Below are 22,091 nucleotides of genomic sequence, written 5' to 3'. Positions count from 1 at the left end.
GGAAATGGAAAGCAAAACCACAATGAGGTACAACTTCACACCCATTAAAATGGCTACTATAATGCAAACAAACAAAAGATGGAACATAACAAGTGTTGACAAGGATATGGAGAAAATGAAACCTTTGTGCATTACTAATAGTAGTGTAAAGTGGTGGTCTGCTCTAGAGAGCAGCATGGTGGTTCCTCAAAAAGTTGAACACAGAATTATGGCATGACCCAGTAATTCCATTTTGAGGTATATAGCCCCAAGAATTAAATGCAGGGACCCAAAAAGATATTTGTATAGCAATGTTCACAGCAGCGTTACTCACAGTAGCTGGAAGGTGGAAGCAACACCAAGCCCACCGGTAGATGAACAGATAAACAAATGTGATATATGCACGCAATGGAATATTATTAGAATATTATTCCTTTTTAAAGGAAGGAGATTCTGACGCATTCCACAATGTGGATGAACAATGAAACCTTGAATACCTTATGCTACGGGAAATAAGCCAAACACAAAAAGACAATTCTGTATGATTCCACTTATCTGAGGTACCTAAGATAGGCAAAGTCATAGAGGCAGAAAGTAGAATGGTGGTTAACAGGGACTGGAAGACGACTGGAGTTAGGAATTACTGTTTAACAGGTACAGAGCTTCACATGAAAAAGTTGTAGAATGGAATGGTGGAAATCATTGCAAAACATTATGAATACAGTTAAAGCAACTGAATTGTACACTTAAAATAGTTAATATGATACATTTTATGTTACATGTATTTTGCCCAATGAAAAAATAAAAATATATAAGCACACAGCAAATGATCACCAGGCCTTTGAAGAAAGCCTATAAAATAAAATTAAGAAACCAAAACACCAGGCAGCAATGGGGAGAATCGAAGAGGTGGACAGAGAAAACAGAATGCAAGGGCAAGGTCAAGAGAACACTTTTGACAACTGAAAAGTGAGAGTATATGAAAATGTCGCCAGAAAGATAGAAAATCAAGGTGAATTAGATACCAGAAAATTAAACACAAAATACAAAAAATGAGAGAGGAAGATAACAAAAATTAGATCAACTCAAGAGGTTCAATATCTAACAAGAGACTCAGAAGAAACAGGGAAGCTGGAGGGGAAGAAAATTATTATAGAAACAACAGAAAGACATTCCCAAGAATTAACAAGAAAAACAGACATGTACCACTAGGGGTTCATTAAACGCACAAATTAAAAAAAAAAAAGCCTACCCCATAATTGCAACAGTATATGCTAAGGATATGCAGAAAATTTTAAATGCTTCTACAGGGGGTAAAGCCAGAGTAGGGCAGGATGGGGGAGAGACAGGTCACACACATAAACATATTATTTTGAAATCTAAAAAGAGATTTTTTTAAAAGTAAAAATTGTTTAAGTTGGCTGCATCTGGAGAGTAAGTAGGAAGTACTGAATCAAGAGCAGTCTGTTTTTTGTGAAGTCTTATACTACCATTGGACTTCTAAAACCATGTTTCTTTAAATTTTATCCTGGTTCTCTTTCAAAGTAATGTATACACAACTTGTATTTACATGTAAAAATATGCAGGTGAGAAATGCTAATATAAAATTATTCCAAAGCCTTTTCTAAAGTGTCAAGAAGTGCTAGGATTTACTTAGCAGAAATCACCTGAGGATGAATTCCTTGTCAATTCTGGGAAGTGACTGCCAGAGAAAGGGAAAACAGAGTGGTCACAAAACTGTGATCAAAAGACAGTCTGACACATGAAAAAATGCTCATCATCACTGGCCATCAGAGAAATGCAAATCAAAACCACAATGAGATACCATCTCACACCAGTTAGAATGGCAATAATTAAAAAGTCAGGAAACAGCAGGTGCTGGAGAGGATGTGGAGAAATAGGAACACTCTTACACTGTTGGTGGGACTGTAAACTAGTTCAATCATTGTGGAAGACAGTGTGGCGATTCCTCAAGGATCTAGAACTGGAAATACCATTTGACCCAGCCATCCTACTACTGGGTATACACCCAAAGGATTATAAATCATGCTGCTATAAAGACACATGCACACGTATGTTTACTGCGGCACTATTCACAATAGCAAAGACTTGGAACCAACCCAGATGTCCATCAATGATAGACTGGATTAAAAAAATGTGGCACATATACACCATGGAATACTATGCAGCCATAAAAAAGGATGAGTTCATGTCCTTTGTAGGGACATGGATGAAGCTGGAAACCATCATTCTGAGCAAACTATCGCAAGGAGAGAAAAACCAAACACTTCATGTTCTCACTCATAGGTGGGAACTGAACAAAGAACACTTGGACACAGGATGGAGAACACCAGGGCCTGTCGTGGGGTGGGTGAGGGGGAGGGATAGCATTAGGAGATATACCTAATGTAAATGATGAGTTAATGGGTGCAGCACACCAACATGGCACATGTATACATATGTAACAAACCTGCACGTTGTACACATGTAACCTACAACTTAAAGTATAATAAATAAGTACAGTTAATGAGTTAGATCTATGATACTAAATTAAATTCTTGACCTTAGTATTACAAATATTTTATGACAGTTTTAAGAAAGCTTAGAAAAATCTGCTAGCATATATTTAAAAAAAAGTCGGATCAAAACATACACTAAGAAATTAATAATTGCTAGATAGAAAACACAAATGTGCAGATTCCCTGGGATTTCTCATTAGGTTAATATTTGCAAAAGTAAATCATGTTTTAACTGTTCAGTTTCCTTTGGGACCCATTTAGTTTTAAAAACATTCAATATGAACGAAATACCTAAATCTATTATAAATATTCTATCAAAACATCAGAAAGTCAAGATAATTTGACTCAATAGCTAAAAATAAACTCATTTTGTAGAAAGAATGCAAGTAAAATGTTCAATAAGTGATAAATACACTTACCACAGGTTATTCGAGCAATGCTATACTTCTTGTAGTTCATGGCAGTCTATGTAAGAGTCCTAGTCTTGTCAGAAAACAGGTATTTTACCTAAATAAAAGAAACAAAAATGTAGTATTCTGTTGTTTTTGACTCCTTCTTGACTTGGATTAAGAAGGCGTATTCTGAAATAGCACAGAAAAACATGTGCATCTCCTGGATCACTATCACTATCACAATTAAGATGCATCTGAAAACAGCATGGGTCTGCTACAGATTATGTCACTTTCCAAGATACAAAGTTTTACAGACTTAATACACAAAGCTCTCAACTCACAAAGGTGAAAAGATAACTGACTGAGTAGGTCAACAAGCAAACCATCTCAACAAGATTAAATGAATGCAAAACAGATGCACTCCAAATGCAAATGTGATGCGCAGATTATGTTACCTCCGGCCATACGTGCTAAAGAAGAGGGAGAGAACTCAATGCCCCAGAACAAGAAAGAAGTCCAGGCCAGGTTCTGGGCATTAACTAGTCATGTGGACTCTGAACACTCACCTCATCCTTCATGGCCTCAATTTCCACATCTATGAATAAAGGGTCTGGCCAAGAGACACGTAACAGCCTTCTACATGTAACTGGAGAAATTGTGTCATGGATAGGTGAGGGAGGGTAATTAATGGAATTGCCTCTAGAGGGCGAATACTTAACAGAATTGCCTCCAGTTTCTCCATGGCTTTCTAAAGAGGGGTCAAGACTTGCTGGATGACAGATGTCTTCCAGGGATCCCAGAGAATTGGTCTAGGGAGGCAGTGCTTTACTGTATTATAGAAGAGGAATTAATCACACTAATTGCTTACTCTGTACTTTTGCTTAACAATACAATATAAACAAATACAATGAGAATTAATTTTAAAGCAATCAAAAGGCCTTCAAGTTATCAAAGCTCCTGAAGATTCAAACATTACATCCATATATAGAATTATTACACTAGGGGCAATTAACGATTTGATTTATAGATGTTTTATATAGGTTTGACATGCAACAAATCTAGGGGTATAAAAATCAGTAAAATCTGCCTTCTAATAAACAGTGATTTCTGCCTTTTCTTAAAAAATAGTTATTGTATCAAAATAGTAAAAAATGAACATTTTAAAATAAAAAATGGCTGGGCATGGTGGCTCATGCCTGTAATCCCAGCACTTTGGGAGGCCAAGGCAGGCGGATCATGAGGTCAGCAGCTTGAGACCAGCCTGGCTAATATGGTGAAACACCATCTCTACTAAAAATACAAAAATTAGCCTGGTGTGGTGGCGGGTGCCTGCAGTCTCAGCTACTCGGGAGGCTGAGGCAAAAGAATTGCTTGAACCCAGGAGGCAGAGGTTGCAGTGAGCCGAGATGGCACCACTGCACTCCAGCCTGGGCGACAGAGCGAGACTCTGTCTCAAAAAAAAACATAAATAAATAAAAATAAAAAATAAAAAATTATCAAGATTGTCATTCTGCCTACTGAATTTTAACTTATCCTTAAAGTTCAAAAAAAAAAAAACTTCTCTCTCATGCAAACTTTCCCCATATCCCTAATTAGGATGAAGTATTGAAGCATCCTGGGTGATTCCTGAACACTTTCAATCCTTCAATTATTCAGGTCCAGTTTAATGGCACCTGATAACAATTACATCCTGAGAACTGCGCTGAACTTGACAAAGGCGACCAAAGATCTTATACAGGGGCACACCTGTACCCTCACGTTGGCTCCAAAGTCTCCAGAGGGAAATGGACAGGACATGATGAATCAGCTCTCTTTTTACTGTATTAGGCTTGGAAAGATTGTTATGGAAACATAGAAGACAGATAAATCAACCTTGCCTGGAAAACTGGAAAAAGGTTCAAACCGGAGGCAAATTTAGATCAGTATGTACCAAGAACTCACTGATTCTTACAGGAGTAGGATATTACCAGACAGACAAGTGAAATGACAAAGCCATTCTAGAAATAGAGAAGGTAAGCAAAAGAACCGAGAAGTGGAAGTTGAAGGCCAGCTCGGGGTGCTATGTGACCAGAGCCTAGTCAGCAGTGGGAAGATTTGTACTCTATGCTAAGAACGTTCTCTGTAATGACAATCCACCCTGTTGCACTAAGAATTTAAGAGCATTTATATGCATATATACAATTCAAGGAAAGATAAAGAGAAAAATCTGCTATCAACTCTGTGTAAATTCGGAAAATGGTATCAAAGGAACAGCTTCACCTACATTTCTGTGTCTAGAAAGTTTTATTTTATTTAAAAATGTAGTCTACAAACTTGAGCCTCAATTTTTGGCAATAAACTCAAAAATGATACATAAACCATCACAGAATTCACTTCGTCCTTGCAGGAAAGAAAAAAGAAGAAAACAAACCTCCACACGAGAGGAGGTCTAAAGAATTCCCCAAACCTCCATGATTTTGCAGGAGACAAGATAAGGGTAATCACCTGCAGCACCTGGACCCATCTAGATAAAATAAATTTACTGAGGCTCCAGAGGAAGGTCTTCAGGACTCAGACCTTAGTTATAGATTAGAAGTTAATCAAAGGAAAGACGTTTAATTGATTCACAGTTCCACATGGCTGGGGATGCCTCAGGAAACTTACAATCATGGTGGAAGGGGAAGCAAACACGTCCTTCACATGGCAGCAGGAGAGAGAAGTGCAGAATGAAGAGGGAAAAGGCCCCCTACAAAACCATCAGATCTCAGGAGAACTCACTCACTATCACGAGAACAGCATGTGGGAACCACTCCCATGATGTAATCACGTCCCACAGGTCCCTCCCCCAACACATGGGGATTACAATTCAAAATGACATTTGAGTGCGGACACAGAGCCAGACCATATTACAGAGCCAGAAGAGCTGAGTAGTGGGCGCTTAGTAAATGTTCATTAAACCAAATCCCTGCACAAGGATGGCTTCATAAACGTGCCACCTGTGCAGTGGCAAAAGCCCCACACTCAGAGGGGACCTGAACTTGGTTTAATGCTCTGTTGTCACTGCCTTGAAATTCTTAACAATTTTTGAATGACAGACTCCACATTTTCAGTTCGCATTGGGTCCTGCAAATTATGTACCTGGTCCTGCCCCTGAAACAAAGATATGGTTTGTTCATGTAGGGGCTCCCTCAACCCCTCCCTGCCTGTCTCACTCCAAGAGGCCCTAAGTGTAGGGGAACACAGAGCTAGGAGAAGGCGGTATCTGATGATGATCTTGGAGGTCCCACCTGATCATGGCTGGCAATGCATGTGTGTGGGTGGCAGAATTTGGCTGCTCTCTCCTGGCAGCCTCCATCCCATGCACAAAGCCTGCACTTTGCCTGTCTTTCTCCCTATGTCCCCCTACCTGACTCTCAGACGAGGAGTGTGGATTGGGGGGCCACTGGGCCCAGTGCTCCTGGTCCCAGCTGTAGTTCCCTGTTGATTGGGGTGATTTGGCTCCTCTGACTACTCCTACCCCATCCCCACTAGGACAAGAGGAATTGGTGAAGGGGACAGGGTAGGAGGCTTAATTAGCAGCCAGGGCTAGGCAGCAGGCAGTAGGGCAAAGATCAGGCTGACTTTTCCTGCTACAGATCTGCTCTCTGCTCATGGACTGGCTTAGACTGTGGCTTGGCTATTTTAGGAATATTCTTAACCCTTCCTGAGTTACTGCCGTCATCAGACTTCTCTCCCAGGGCACAGAGCAGCAGACTGTTCCCCTCCCTGTCCCCTCCTCCCCAGTCCCTGTGTTCCTCCCTGGCAGCTGAGAAGGTCAGAGTTTTCTCAGGGGTGGGGCAAGTTGACTTCTGCCAAGGAAAACTCCAGGGTCGCTGAGCCCCCTTCTTTGTCCTGCCCTGTGCCTTCTTCTTCACTTCATCATAGCTCTGGACTCAGCAAAGTGGCACAATGGGCATGACCTCAGCCCTTCTTCTCATCTTATAAAATTGGAACCTCCCAGCCTGACCAACATGGTGAAATCCCATCTCTACTAAAAATACAAAAATTAGCCTGGCATGGTGGTGTGCGCCTGTAATCCCAGCTACCCAGGAGACTGAGGCAGGAGAATTGCTTGAACCCGGGAGGCAGAGGTTGCACTAAGCCAAGATAGCGCCATTGCACTCTAGCCTAGGTGACAGAGCAAGACTCTGTCTCAAAAACTAAACAAACAAACAAAAAAATTGGAACCTGACTCTCACCTGAGGGAAAACAGCTGACCTGCATCCCAAAAGTAAGATGGGAAGATGCAGTCCTGGCTTCCAACCTCTGACAGAGGAGCCCCTGCCTGCCTGGCTTTGATGCCCTATTAGGGGCAAGTTTCCAGAAGCGTGTCCCATACAGCAGCCAGAGCCCCTCAATGTCCTGGGGGTCCCTCTGCCTGGTTTTTCCTCCACTCCTGTGGAGATGGGGTTTCACCATATTGCCCAAGCTGGTCTTCAATTCTTGAGCTCAAGTGATCCGCCCACTTCAGGCTTCCCAAAATGCTGGGATTATAGGCATGAGTCACTGTGCCCAGCTATATTTCTGCATTTATTAGTACAAAAATTAAAAATCCTGAGTTTATATTGATACCTCAGATTCCAATACAACACCACATGGGGTGCTGGAAGAGGGTTCCCTGTTTTTTATTTTAATTTCTTTCTCCAGTAGTGACAAACCCATTTCTTATTATTTATGATACACTTACTTATGCATTCAATTCTACTATATAAAGTTGTCTCAGAATTGCTTACTCACAATCCTATGAGAAAGGATACATTTACTGACTAGATTACAGAATGTATGGAGAGTGTTTGCTGCATTTAACCCTACAGAATCCAGTCAACATACTGATTTTCAAGGTTACTTGGATTTTTTCTTTTGAGTGTGGTTATTTTCATTTGTAGTAGAGTTAGGTTCACTTTTTAGTGTTTGTATTCCATTTTGGGTACTTCCCTCCCCTATATTCTGGTTGGTTTTAATTGCTTTGTCTATATTTTGAGTATATGAACATTACTATGGTTCTGAGAACCACAAAAAAAGATATATTCAGAGAAGTGTCACTCTTTTCTTATCACTGTTAGCCTGTTCCCATTCGCTCCCTCTTTCCACCCCTTTGCCACCTGCCCCTATAGGTAACCAATCCCCCAATCCCTTTATTTCCTAGTTTATCCTTCTTGCACTTTTTTTTTTTTTTAAGGCAGAGTCTTGCTCTGTCACCTAGGCTGCAGTGCAGTGACACAATCTTGACTCACTGCAACCTCTCCCTCCTGGGTTCAAGCGATTCTCATGCCTCAGCCTCCTGAGTAGCTGGGATTATAGGCATGTGCCACCACACTTGGCTTATTTTTGTATTTTTAGTAGAGACAGTATTTTGTTATGTTGGCCAGGCTGGTCTGAAACTCCTGGCCTCAAGTGACCCGCCCACCTCAGCAAGTGCTAGGATTACAGGCATTAGCCACTGTGACTGGCCTTCCTGCACTTTCTACAAATAAACAGAGACATTGTATTTTCTTTAATCCTTTCTTTTTTTTTTTTTTCTTTGGAGATGGATTCTCACTCTGTCACCCAGGCTGGAGTGCAGTGGCACGGTCTCAGCTCACTGCAACCTCCGCCTCCTGGGTTCAAGCGATTCTCCTGCCTCAGCCTCCCGAGTAGCTGGGACAACAGGCGTGTGCCATCACGCCCGGCTAATTTTTGTATTTTTAGTAGAGATGGAGTTTCACCATGTTGACCAGGCTGGTCTCCAACTCCTGACTTCGTGATCTGCCCGCCTCGGCCTCCGAAAGTGCTGGGATTACAGGCATAAGCCGCTGTGCCCGGCCCATCCTCTCTTTCTTACAGAAAGGACAGCATACCATAGATATATACTTCTGCCCTTCCCTTTTTTCTAGTTAAGAGTAAAAACATACTCTTTTTAAATATGGAAAAAGAATAGTCAACATTCCAACATGAATTTCAGGAAGAAAAGAAGACACTTAATAAACAACAGCTGTTATGAAGGAAGACTGAAAAGCAGTTGCCAGAACTCTGAGAGGAGATGGCCAGACAGCAAGAGCAGGCAGAAGAGAAATATATCTCAGAAATGAATAGAAGAAAAAAGACTAAACAAACCATGGCAGATAAGAAGCACAAGAAGGTAGATACCACCGTTGATGCCTATAGAACAGAAATGGAAAAAGTAAAGAAAAAAAGGAATGAAAAAGATACACAGTATTTGGGAGACAACAGTAGATATGGAAAGTAGGAAGAAAAGAACTTCATACTCACACTTGGAATTCCCAAAGAAAGCTGAGCAATGGAACGGAGCAAATATTTTAAAATACAATTATGCAGGAGCTGGGCACAGTGGTGCATGCCTATAGTCCTAGCTACTCCAGAGGTTGAGGCAGGAGGATCACTTGAGCCCAGGAGTTCGAGGCCATAGTGTGCTATGTTCACACCTGTGAACTGCCACTGCACTCCTGCCTGGGCAACACAGGGAGACCTCATCTCTAAAAAAAAAAAAAAAAGACAAAAGATAACAAGTGTTGATGAGAATGTGGAGAAAAGGGAACCCTTGTACACTATTAGTGGGAATGCAAATTGATATAGCCATTATGAAAAACACGATGGAAGGCCAGGCGTGGTGGCTCACATCTGTAATCTCAGCACTTCGGGAGGCCGAGACAGGCAGATCACGAGGTCAGGAGTTCAAGACCAGTCTGGCCAACATAGTGAAACCCCATCTCTACTAAAAAAAAAAAAAAAAAAAAATTAGCCAGGTGTGGTGGTGTGTGCCTGTCATCCCAGTTACTCGGGAGGCTGAGGCAGGAGAATTGCATGAACCCAGGAGGCAGAGGTTGCAGTGAGCTGAGATCGTGCCATTGCACTCCAGCCTGGGCAACAGTGCGAGACCCGGTCTAAAAAAAGAAAGAAGGAAAGAAAGAAAGAAAAACACTACGGGGATTCCTCAAAAAATTAAATACAGAGCTAACTTATGATCCAACAATCTGTCTTCTGGGTATATATGTATATGTATACATACACCACACATACACAGGTACATATACACACACACATATATATATATATACACACACACATATATATACACACACATATATATACACACACACACATATACATACACACACACACACACACATACATATATACTTTTTTTTTTTTTTGAGATAGGATCTCACTCTGCCACTCAGGCTGGAGTGCAGTAGCGCAATCATGGCTCACTGCAGCCTTCAACTCCTGGGCTCAAGGGATCCTCCCACTTCAGCTTTCTTAAGTAGCTAGGACTACAGGCGTGCACCACCACACCTGGATACTTTTCCTATTTTTTGTAGAGATGGGGTATCACTGTCACCCAGTCTGATCTAAAACTCCTGAGCTCAAGCTATCCTCCCACCTCAGCCTCCCAAAGTGCTGGGATTACAGGCCTGAGCTACCACGCCCAGCCTTGAATTAGTATTCAAAGGGCAAACTGCACACCAGGCAACAGTGAACCAGAACCATAATCATTGAGACAAACTCTAGAAAAATTATTGTACTTTAAACTTAAAGAAAGAAAACAAGCCAGAAATATCATGTTGCTTATTAGAAATTCCTGCAAGAGTCTGGACACAGTGGCTCACACCCGTAATCCCAGTGCTGTGGGGAGGCTGAGGTGGGAGGATCACTTGAGCCCAGGAGTTTGACATCAGCCTGGACAACATAGTGAGACTCCACCTCTACAAAAAAAATTTTGTTTTAATTAGCTGAGCATGGTGGCACACACCTGTAATCCCAGCTACTTGGGAGGCTGAGGTAGGAGGATTGCTTGAGGCCAGGAGTTTGAGGCTGCAGGGAGCCATGATCAGGCCACTGCACTCCAGTCTGGGTGACAGAGCCAGACCCTCCCTGTCTCTACAAAAAAAAATTCCAGTAGGGAGCTGGTGCAGTGGCTCACACCTGTAATCCCAGCCCTTTGTTAGGCCAAGGTGGGAGGACTGCTTGAGGCCAAGAGTTTGAGACCAGCCTGGGCAACATAGTGAGACCCCCATCTCAAAATAAATAATAAATTAAAATTAAAAATAAAAAAAAGAAATTTCAGTGTGCATCAGACATGTAGGGCCTGCTCAACCTTCTGTGCCAGAAGGCAGTTGCAGCCACACCTAGAAGACACTGAAGCTGAAGAGGGAGCCACAAACCTCAAACCCAGCCAGGGATAAAGTCTAAAGGCTACAGACTAACAATACCAACCAAACATTTAAAAATCAGAATACTGTTCACATAAGCCCTTCTTTTTATAAAATTTTTATTTTAACTTTTTTACCGTTTTAAAAATAGAAAATGTCATACACAAAAACAGAATATAATGGGCCGGGCACAGTGGCTCCCGACTGTAATCCCAGCACTTCAGGAGGCTGAGGTGGGAGGATCACCTGAGGTCAGGAGTTCGAGACCAGTCTGGCCAACATGGTGAAACCCTGTCTGTACTAAAAATACAAAAATTAGCCAGGCATGGTGGCACATGCCTGCAATCCCAGCTACAGGCATGAGCTGAGACAGGAGGCTGAGACAGGAGAATTGCCTGAACCCAGGAGACGGAGGCTGCAGTGAGCCGACATCGTGCCAGTGCACTCCAGCCTGGGCAACAGAGGAAGACTCTGTCTCAAAAAAAAAAAAAAAAAAAAAAATATATATATATATATATATATATATAAAATGAACCCTCATGGACCCCATTACCCAGCTATAGAAATTATTAACTCAGATATCAGATGTCTTATCTCTGTAAACATTTATCATCTTTAACTATTTCATTCTTGAGAAGACTCTGGGCTGGGTGCGGTGGCTCACACCTGTACTTCCAGCACTTTGGGAGGCCAAGGCTGACGGATCACCTAAGATCAGGCATTTGAGACCAGCTTGGCCAACATGGTGAAACCCCATCTCTACTAAAAATACAAAAATTAGCCAGGCGTGGTGGCAGGCACCTGTAATCCCAGCTATTCCGGAAGCTGAGGCAGAAGAACTGCTTGAACCCGGGAAGTGGAGGTTGCAGTGAGCGGACACTGCGCCACTGCACTCCTGCCTGGGTAACAGGAGTGATACTCTGTCTCAAAAAAAAAAAAAAAAAAAAGAGAGAGAGAAAACTGCAGGACTAATTCTAACCAACCAAGAGATAGCAGAAAATATTCAGCAGAAGGAATGGCAAACAGCTTTTAATATCTTCAATTGCAGATCCAAGACAAAAACAAAGGTGTGGTTCAGGGCTGAGGAATGGAATGCAACTCTACGTGTTTTCACAATGTAGAAATGGGACAAGTAACATTTTTTAAAAAGGCGGCGGAGGGAGAGAAGGGGAGAGGAGGTGAAAGTGGAAGACTCTGCACCCTGCCTCATGCGTAGTCTGATGGGGGTCAAAGCTGAGAACTCCAGTGGTAGACGTTTGGGAGATTACATACAAAGAAGCTCATCCTATGGACTGAAAATGGGGATGAAGAAGAAGAGGGAGGAAGGAACGCCATCCAGAGAAAATGGTTTAAGGGAACACCTCCACCTGAAAATGCAGTCATTTGTAAGTGGAACCACAATGTAATGTTAGTGACTGTGTGTTTGGCTAGATGGGGAACTGGAATTTGGAGAATTAGGAATTATTTGTGGCACTGCTAATGGAAGAATTGATCTCTGGAGGGTTGACTGACACCCAGTAGGTGTAGTGTGGCCACAGTCCTTCCTCCTCAGCCAGTCTGGGCTGTACTTGCTCCATGAACCTGGTGGAGACAGGCCTGGGCAGTATAAGCTCCCAAGGGCTCCTCTGGTGAAGCTGTCCTCACAGGGTTAACAAGCATTCTACACAGAAATATAGTTATAATTAAGCATTAACAGTTATAATTAAGCATTAACAGTTATAATTAAGAATTAATGAGGCTGTGCTTTGACTAAATTCCTTCTATAGAACTTCCCGTGGCACTGTATACTGACCATCTGCATCCCCACTGTTCCCACAGTTCGGCTTTCTGATGTTAGAATCATAGGCTTTTGTTTAGGAATTGCTTAAAATGTTTTCTTCGTTTGTTTTTTCAGTTTTTTTTTTTCCGAGACAGAGTCTCACTCTGTCGCCCAGGCTGGAGTGCAGCGGCACCATCTTGGCTCAGCAACCTCCACCTCCCAGGTTCAAGCAATTCTCCTGCCTCAGCCTCCCAAGTAACTGGGATTACAGGCGCACGCCACCAAACCCGACTAATTTTTGTATTTTTAGTACAGACAGGGTTTCACTATGTGGCCAGGCTGGTCTCGAACTCCTAACGTCAGATGATCCGCCCACCTTGGCCTTCAGAGTACTGGGAAAACAGGAATGAGCCACCGCATCCAGCCTAAAATGTTTTTCAGATTCCAAATTCCAGTGAAACAAGTGACCCCAACCAGTTTGAACAGCCCAGAAGAACATAATCAGCATGAGAATACAGTTTTTTCATCTCCCTGGCCCCATGACTTCACTCTGCACTCTTCAACAAATCAACAATCTCCACACTTTGGCCTGCTCTAAAACTCTTAAGAACCCTAACCCCAAACTTCTCGGAGAGAGATTTGAGGTTTTCTCCCATCTTGTCTGGCAGCCCTGCGATTAAACCTCTTTCTTCTGCTGCAACCCGGTGTTTCGGGTGTATGGACTTGCCCTGCCATCAGGCAAGGGACCTATTACAGAGACACTGGCTCTGTGTCCTCTGTGTCCCAGACATGGTTCAAAAGGCAAGTCCCACCTGGCCCTGCCCTCCAGGGCTCCTAGTGTCAGGGGAGCAGAGGCACACAGGAACAGGCAATTGCACAGCGCCACGGGAGCACCAGCTCCATGGGGCTGGGGCAATGTGGAAGGGGCTGCATTGCAGAGATGGTTCCATGGTAAACCTGAAAATGAGAACTCACTGTCATCCATCAGGAGAACAAAAGGATGGTCCTCCATGCAATCATTTAGCCAGTGCTGCCTGAGCACCGCGGAAGACACAGAGCATGCACTAAAAAGGGACTGGTTACAGCCCCATGAACCACCACTATGGAGCAGCACACATGAAGGCTCATTGTAACTCTAAAAAGGAGGTACAGGGGGTGTGAGAATGTGTCACCAGGGGCCTGATGCATTGTGTGTGTGTGGGTGTGTGTGTGTGTCGGCACACCCAAGGCCGCTGAGACCTGACGTTTGGAAGAGCAATAGGCAAGGGTGATTTATGGAGAGTATGCCAGGCAGAAAATGCGGCAGGTGTGAAGACACCGAGGCAGCAGGAGCATGATGGGAAGGTCAAGGTGGCTGAGGTGGAAGGGAGGGGGTGTTGTGGGAACAGGCTGGAGGTCTGGGAGGCTCTGCCCTCATCAGCAGGTGGGCTTTTCCTTAGACTTGTTCCTCCTGTGGTTGCAAGTGGCTGGTTCTAGGGTTCCTTTCCAGCCACAAGATGTCCAGAGGAAGATGAAGGGCGGCTTTTTTTTTTTTTTTTTTCTGAGACAGGGTCTCACTCTGTTGCCCAGACTGAGTGCAGCGGTCCTCGACCTCCCGGGCTCAAGTCATTCTCCCGCCTCAGCCTCCCAAAGTGCTGGGATTACAGGCTGAGCCACCATGCCCCGCCTTCAAGACAAGAAAAGCCTTTTCTAGAAGACTCCTGGCCTCAGGCCTGACCTCTCTCCTTGGCCGCACCTGGGTCGCGCTTAAGGCGATCACTCACAAGGAGAACAAGTGAAAAGTCCCTTGGGATTCATCCCTGACTCATAGGGGAATGATGCACACCAGAAGAATGCTGGGCTCTGCCAGTCCAGCCCCACCAGCCTCCTGGAGTGGCCCTGAGGCCGGCTCTCCAGACCCTAGGACCTGCTCCTGGAGGCGGGGGCTCCTGGAAGCGCCCCTGACACTGCTCCGGGTGTCTCTTCAAGGACTTTCCCACATTTTACAAAGAAACCTTTTGGGGACAGTCAGCAACATGTAACCGATCGTGGAACCAGGGCAGCCCTGGGTTAAGGGTGGTAGACACGTGCCCCGCGAGGGAGATCTCAGACTGGAGAAGGGAACGGCCTCCTAGGCAGACCTGTACTGCAACATCTGGACTGGCAGCCAGGTTGGGGACTTCGTCCCCTGCTGGGAGGCCGGGGAAGGCAGGGAGCGCGCCTTGAGTCCGCTGACTAAATCGCCTCAGAACTGGGAAGCACCGCGTAGTCGGTACCTTTCAACAGAAACGCAGAGGCCACTGGCGCGCAGAAGGAGGCGATTGCAGGTGGAAGTAGTACCGGGGTAAAGACATGGAGCGGGTGGACAGGAACCGCTAGGGGCCCGCTGGGGCGTGAGGGGCGCGGGGAGGAAAGGGCCGCAGCAGCCCACGCCCCGCGCCAGGGCCAGGCCTCATCCCGCGCTCAACCAGTGCCACGTTGAGTCACCTACTGGCAAGGCATACACCGTACCGGGGCCACACACGTGGACACGTGCCGGGGGGGGGGGGTGCTGGGAACACCAGTCCATCCGGAACCCGCTAGACAAAACCTTCCAGGGCCGGAGGTTACCGGTTTGTCCCGAAAGGAAGTGGTGTGGAAGGGAGGGGTCTCCCGCACGCGAGCGCGCACGTGCATGCCCCCCCCAACCGTGCTTCGTTCTCACGTGCACGGCCCCGTGCCCCGAAGCCCCTCCCCGGGGAGTGGCGGGGCGGGACCCCGCCGGGCGGCAGCGCCCCACTCAACAAAGCGTCCCGCGGGCCCTGCCCCATGACTCACCGCTGGGTGGGGCGGGCACGCAGGCAACCCGCGGGCCGAGACGGGGTAGTGAGGGCCGGAAGCCCGGCTCCCGACTCCGCTTCGCCCCCACAACCTCCGGCCGCCTGAAGTCCTGAGGGGCCGTGGCCCTGCGTCGTCTCCCCTGTTCCCAGCCTCCAGTCGCAGCTGGCGGAGAGAAGTTCCCGAGGCACCCCCCCCCCCCCCCCCACTTGCAGGGTCCCTTGCCCCGCCCAGAGCTGAGCCTTCCGAGGATCTGAGGACCGAGTCCAGCCCAGCTCCCAGGAGGGGCCGGGATCCTGGGGCAGGGAATGAGGGGCAGGGGCTGGCTCTAAAGTCGGGCAGGAGAGGGGCACTAACCGAGATGGGGGCTGAGCCTCCGATCTGGGAGCTTAGGGAGGCGCGTGGCGGGATGCAAAACATTCCTGAGACCGTTGGATTGGATTTCCGAATTTGGGAGGCTAGGACTCCGGCTACGGTGGCTCTGCTCTTGGGATGAGAGGACTGGGCCCAGCTTGCGAGGAATCATGAAGTGGACACAGGGTGGGAACGTGAATTTTAATGAGGGGGCAGACCGAGGAGGTGGTGGCTGCCCGGAGATCAGGGCCAGGCTCTGCTAGATGGCGCCTGGAAGGGGGGTCACCCAAGTCTCCCTGCTGTCATTTCAGGAGGCCGACCCAAGTCTCCCTGCTGTCATTTCAGGAGGCCGAATTTTTTCCCGATCCCAGAGAAGGTGTCAGAGGCCTGGTTAGCAGTCTTGTCGATGGTTTCCTGGGTGGTCTTGGCCAGCTGGTCCATGGCTGGGGAAGGGCGGGAGAGAGGGCAGGTCAGGCAGGGCCCCGGGAACCACAGTGCACGTAGGCTTAGCCTGGCCTGGGTCTCCCGGGGGACCTGCTTGGGGCATTGTGGACACAGGGCTCTGCAGAGGAGAGGATGTGCCTGGGCCCCAGCCGGGATGGGGCGGGGGAGTGGGAGGTGTGCTGGGGTTGCCCGCCTCCCTCCAGCCTCACCAGACCTTTCTGCCCCGCCTCTGTGGCCTGGTCCACCACTTGCTGAGCTGCCGCTCCGGCCGCTGACACTGGAACAGAGAGATGTGGCTTTTAGCCCCTGTTGAGGCACCACCGACTGCAGGTGCCCCACCATTTCCATGCCTCTGTGTCCTCCAGAGTATTCGGTGGTACAGGTCCAAGGGATGGATGCCATGGAGATAAAGTCCCTGGCCCAGGGCCCCCCAGCCCGAGGGGCAGGAGACCTTTCCATGCCTCTGGGATGTTTTTGTTTATTTCTAACTCTGAGCTCCTCCTCTGTGGGGGAGGAGCTTCCCTTTCCATCTCCAGGGCTGCTGAGAAAATGTTGGACAGAGGAAGAAAGGCAGGGCAGGGGCCAGGCTGCAGCTAGCATCTGGACTGTTGGCTAATGCTGGTGATGGCGCAGAAGACCCTTGCCCCCTTTTACAGCTTCTCCCCTAGAAGCCTGGCCCAGATGCCTGAATTCCCACCTTTCATGCACTTAGCCCTGGGGCTTGCAGTTTTGCCAGGTCCTTACTGCCTTCTCCCTCCTGTGGCCTGCCCCAGAGGGCACACAAGCAAAGCCAGTGCCTCTGTGGACAGGCAGCTTAAGACATTAGGAGACAAATGAAGGAAGGAGGCAAAACTTCCAAGGCCGGACTATCTCCTCTGGACCAGAGTTTCAGCCTGCTGGGAATGGAGTCACCAGCCCCGGGGGGGCTGACAGGTGGCTCCCGCCTGCAGAGCTGTAACTCATCCCTGCTGCTGAACAGGAAAGGGCCTGCCTTACCCAGACGCCATCCTCCGGAAAGCGTTAGTCAGGCAAGTGTGCTGAGAGGCCCCTGGGAACCTCGTCTCGATTAACCCATCAGAAAGCAGCCCATCCTTTGCACCCAGCTCTCAGATGGAAAAGTGAAGCCCAGAAGGAAGGGACCTGACACGGAGGCTTCCTTGGTAGCATTTCAGTCTCAAGGGAAGAACTGTGGGCCTCCCCTGGAGCACTGGTGAAGGAAGGGGTTGGTTTGGATATTGTCTCCTGACTGGGATATGGGCAGGACTGACAGGGAGCTGGAGTCCTAACGAAGCCTGGGCTAGGTGCAGGAAGAACCAACCCAGTGGTCTCCTGATATCTCCCATGCCCCCACCGCAGCTGGGTCACCTCCAGAATAAGGAGGAGAGAGCTGGAGGTGGAGGAACTAAGGACCTTCTTTGCCAGGTGGGGACTTAAAGGTAAGGCGACGATTACTTTTCGGCGATGGGGGTGGGATGGAAACAAAGCCCTTTGAGGTCTGGGGCAGCCTCTGGTGGCGCGCGCGGGTTTAAGTGGTGGCGGGCCGCGCCCGGTCCCGGTCCTGGACCTTCACCCTCTCCCGAGGGCCTGGGCGGGCCGCCCAGCGCCGGCATGGCCTCCTCGGAGGGGCTCCCGCAGTGCCCGCAGCGCAGCTCCGGCTCCTCCGGAGCCTCTGTTCCGCTGCCTCCCTGCGGGCACCATCTCTCTACTCGCCGGGGTGGGCGTTCTGCCTGCCCCCTGCGTCTCAGTGGAGGACCGAGCCTTCCGAGCCAAGCTGCCGGTCCAGGAACTTGCGGACCGCGCCGACCCGCTGCTTCTGCCTGCGCATCCACGCAGGTGCCCCTGCCTGAGCCCTAGGTCGCGCGCTATCCTCACCGGCTTCCTGGGCGGTCCCCTCCACCTGTTGCTTCAGGTCCTGCAAGCCCTTGCTTGCCATGGCTTCGGCGTATCTGTGGAGTCGTCAAGAGCAGCTGGAGCGACGTTGGATCCTGCCCAGAGTGGCGATGCCAAGCGCCAGCTCGGGTTTTTAAGGCGCCCCAGGGCTGGCCTGCCCCGTGTAGGGGAGAGGGCGCGGGGCGGTTCCGGGGAGTGGCCGGGCCCTGCTCCAGAGTCCGCAGGGCAGGGAGCACATCCTGGCCTAAGACGGGCCGCGGTGGGAAAGGGGCAGACCGAACCAGGGACCGAAGAGGTGCTAGGACAGGGGTCCAGAGAGGAGCTGGAGGCAGGAGAAGGGCGCACACCACCTCCCAGCTCATCAGCCCCAGCCCTCCCTTTCTGATCCTGGGCGTGAGCGCTGGGTCAGCTCCAGGGCAGGAGCTCAGGGCTGGTGTTGACATTAATGACAGCAGCGGTCTTTTACTGAGCATTTGTCTTGTGCCAGGTGCTGCCTAACGCTCTGTAGTCTCTTGTATAATCTTTACAACTACCTCCTGAAGTGGGTATTTTTGTTAATAGCATCAGTGTATAGGAGGAAACTGAGGCAGTGAGGTCGGTCTCACCCAAACGCATGTGGCAGGGACTTGGATCCTCGAATCTGCCTAGGTGCCTGTAAACCCTAGGGCTCTGGCATCATCGGAGCCCCCAGCCCCAAACAGCTGCAGGGGCACTGCTGACTGGCTCTCTGCCTGTAGCCAGAGACCCAGTGGATGCAGACAGAGAGGGCCTGGTAAATCCTTCCCCTGAGAGGGCGAGATATAGGTGTGTGCACTTGCAGACCATGCAACCCCAAGGGGGAGAGGGCAGTGTGCCTGTGCAGCCCAGGCAAGGAGATTGCCGTCCGTCACCGAAGCCTTAGGAAGTTGGGCAGGGAGCATGGCTCAGGGAGGGCAGGAATAAGCTTGGGCCTCTCAGGTCACTTTTCCTGAGATGGGGCAGGCAAGGCGCTAGAGAGTACGACTTGTGGCTGTTAGGAGGGGACTTAGGGACCTGGGCCTGAGTGGAGAAGGTCATCCCTGGGTGCAGCAAAACAGCTTGCAAGATACATTCCCCTGGCACACAAGGGGTGTAGGTCAGGCCCCACCCAGCTGGGTATACTCCCACTGCAGAGTCGGCCTTCAGGACCTGGAGGCCAGTGCACACCCACCCTGCCTTTCTGGGTCTCTCTACCGCTTCCTGTCCGGGGCTGTTTCTTGCACCTCTGCTGGTGTCTCCCCTATTCTGGAGCGCTGGGAAGCCCCTGCCACACAGGCTTGGTCTGCTGGCACATACCCTGCTTCTGGTGCTGCGGGGTCACCTTGTGAGAGCGTGCAGGGCACCAGGGCTTCTCAGACAAGGAGAGGCAGGAGGAGGGAGCGCATTACCGCATTACCGTTCCCCCCACCCCCGCCCCAGTTTGCTGTGGTGTCACTTTTTTTTTTTCCTTTTTTTGTTTTTGGAGACAGAGTTTTGCTCTTGTTGCCCAGGCTGGAGTGCAATGGCGGGATCTTGGCTCACTGCAACCTCTGCCTTCCAGGTTCAAGCAGTTCTGCCTCAGCCTCCTGAGTAGCTGAGATTACAGGCATGAGCCACCACGCCCAGCTAATTTGTGATTTCGCTTTCTGCAGTTTCAGTTACCCATTGTTGGGGCTCAGAAACCAATACCCCGAAATATAGTGGTGTGACATTCTGAACTGAAGAAGCCTTAAGGTCTCTCCGACCAGACTCCCACAGGCCCCCCAACCCTTTGTCTCTTCCAAAGCATACAGTGAAGTTGTTCTCTGAAGTTCCTCATCTGCCTTAAGTCTGGACCCACCAAAGAAGAAAACAATGACCACTGGTCCCTTCCTGGAGTTTTCTCTGACTGAACTCCTGTCACAGGAAGAAAGACTGAAGCCTGCTCACACACCTGGACAGATTTTGCAAACCGTTGTCTGCTCTGGGAGCCCAACAGACTTTGTCCCAGGCCACTGTATGTTCTTCAAGCCCACTGAATTCCCCTGAAAATCATTTACTAGCCCCCTGAAATTACCCACACTTCCCCATTGCTCATCTGTACCCCATTTCGTGGTGGGGCAGTCACTCTGATTTCCCCTTGCATGCTAATGAATGTGTATTCCATTTCTATTCTGCTTTTATGAGCTGACTTTTCAGTGAACCTTCAGAGGGTAAAGGGGAAGTTTTCCCTTGGCCCCTGCACCGCAATTGGTAAGGTCCAAAATGTTAAATGGAAAATTCCAGAAATAGCTGGTCGTGATGGCTCCTGCCTGTAATCCCAGCACTTTGGGAGGCCGAGGTAGGTGGATAGCTTGAGGTCAGGAGTTCGAGACCAGCCTGGCCAACATGGTGAAACCCTGTCTGTACTAAAAGTACCAAAATTAGCTGGGCGTGGTGGTGCACGCCTGTAGTCCCTGCTACTTGGGAGGCTGAGGCAGGAGAATCACTTGAACCTGGGAGGCAGAGGTTGCAGTGAGCAGAGATCGCACCACCACTCCAGCCTGGATGACAGAGTGAGACTCCGTCTCAAAAAAAAAAAAAAAAAAAGAAAATTCTAGAAATAATTCATGTTTTAAATAACTTTCATTAGAGTATATTGTTATAATTGTTCTGTTTTCTTACTGGTTATTGTTAGTCTCTTACTGTGCCTAATGTATAAACTTCATCATAGGGAGGCACATGTGTACGTGTAGGAAGACACATATGTAGGCTTTGGTACTATCTGGGGTTGCAGGCAGCTGGAAACATCTTGAGTGTATCCTGGTGGATAAGGGGAGTCAACTGTGCTCCTGCAGGGAGGTCAGAAGCAGCCTCACACGGTGCAGAGCACATGAGGTTTCAAAGGCAAAGAGCACTGCCAGTGCCCATGGCTGGGAAGGGGCTTTCTGGTGATGTTTGTCATTTGAGTCCAGGAACAAGCCCTGAGTGTATGTGAGAGGGGGTTGTGGGGGGGATGTGGTAGGGGCAGCAGGGACCCCTCTGGGCTCCTCCAGCAGAGGCAGAGGGCCCTGGAACCTGGGGCAGGCTGTCGCTGGGAGCCGGGCATAGGTGCCCTCTCCCTCGCCCCCATCACCTGACCAGCCTTGCTCCTCCTTGCTTTCTCTCACAGCCCAGGGGACTCTCGGGCACACCCAGGCCCCAGGTGGCCTCCTCCTGGGTTCATACAGGCCTGCTTAATATGTACATGTCTGGGCTGGGGAGCAGGAACAGCCCTGACTGGCCTGAGCTGCTTCCAGACCCTTCATGCCTGCCCATGGCAGTGCTTGGGGGTGTGGAGAACAGCAGCCCCCTGCTCCGTTCTGCCTCCTCAGTGGATGCCCGTGGCCAGACAACAGATACAGCCTGGCTCCGCTGTGTCTGACTGGGCTCCCAGCCTCCTGGGCTGCCCTTGAATCCACTGCAGAGGCTGGATGGGGAGGCGGTGTGGACAGGGCAGTGTCTGAAGTCACATGTGGACGGACTCAAGCTCTGGCTCCAACACCCAGGCCTGAAGGCCTGGGGCAAGGCACTGAGATGTTTTGAGCCAAACCATCTGAGTATCAAAGGGGAAGCCAGGATTCCCAGGGAACCCTGGTCTGAACAAGCCTGCCCAGCATGCAAGGCTTTAAAACAACCCAGGACCCGCTGGCCAGTGGCCTACATGATGGGTGGTTTGCGTCGTGCCTGGCAGGCTTGTTCAGAGTGGGCTGGGCAAACAGCCCTTCATGTAGGCCACTGGCCAGCAAGCCCTGGGTTGTTTTGAAACTTTGGGTTGGGGGCAATCCACTGTAAG

General features: G+C 48.7%; 1 protein-coding gene and 2 long non-coding RNA genes across 4 annotated transcripts in view; 1 reads left to right on the top strand and 2 right to left on the bottom strand.

Annotated features, from left to right (window-relative positions):
• The window catches only part of LOC109024846 (arf-GAP with GTPase, ANK repeat and PH domain-containing protein 5), a 58,974-nt gene extending 43,239 nt beyond the window's left edge, over positions 1–15,735 (bottom strand). Inside the window, exons 1-2 of one of the 2 annotated variants that reach the window (XR_008669056.2) lie at positions 15,614–15,735; positions 2,918–3,005 (exon numbers count right to left, since the gene is read on the bottom strand). This is a non-coding gene — a long non-coding RNA (arf-GAP with GTPase, ANK repeat and PH domain-containing protein 5). Of the gene's footprint in view, positions 1–2,917; positions 3,006–13,629; positions 15,408–15,613 lie in introns of those variants that run through there. The other variant, XR_008669057.2, reaches the window with a different exon arrangement.
• Positions 15,635–20,447, top strand: LOC109028625 (uncharacterized). Its single transcript, XR_008669060.2, has 2 exons — positions 15,635–17,847; positions 19,860–20,447. It is a non-coding gene; the product is annotated as an uncharacterized lncRNA (long non-coding RNA).
• Positions 16,149–20,441, bottom strand: ADIRF (adipogenesis regulatory factor). The gene is made up of 3 exons (XM_055353222.2): positions 18,284–20,441; positions 16,626–16,688; positions 16,149–16,410 (listed from the first exon to the last, which is right to left on the bottom strand). The coding sequence occupies exons 1-3, from the start codon at positions 18,342–18,344 to the stop codon at positions 16,304–16,306; spliced, it is 231 nt and encodes a 76-aa protein (XP_055209197.1). The 5' UTR covers positions 18,345–20,441; the 3' UTR covers positions 16,149–16,303.
• Positions 20,448–22,091: the final 1,644 nt, after the last annotated feature.

The sequence above is a fragment of the Gorilla gorilla genome, chromosome 8 (genome assembly GCF_029281585.2).
Source record: "Gorilla gorilla gorilla isolate KB3781 chromosome 8, NHGRI_mGorGor1-v2.1_pri, whole genome shotgun sequence".
Classification (NCBI taxonomy): Eukaryota; Metazoa; Chordata; class Mammalia; order Primates; family Hominidae; genus Gorilla; species Gorilla gorilla.
Note: the sequence above shows the minus strand (reverse complement) of the source record. Positions and strands in the feature narration are given on the sequence as shown.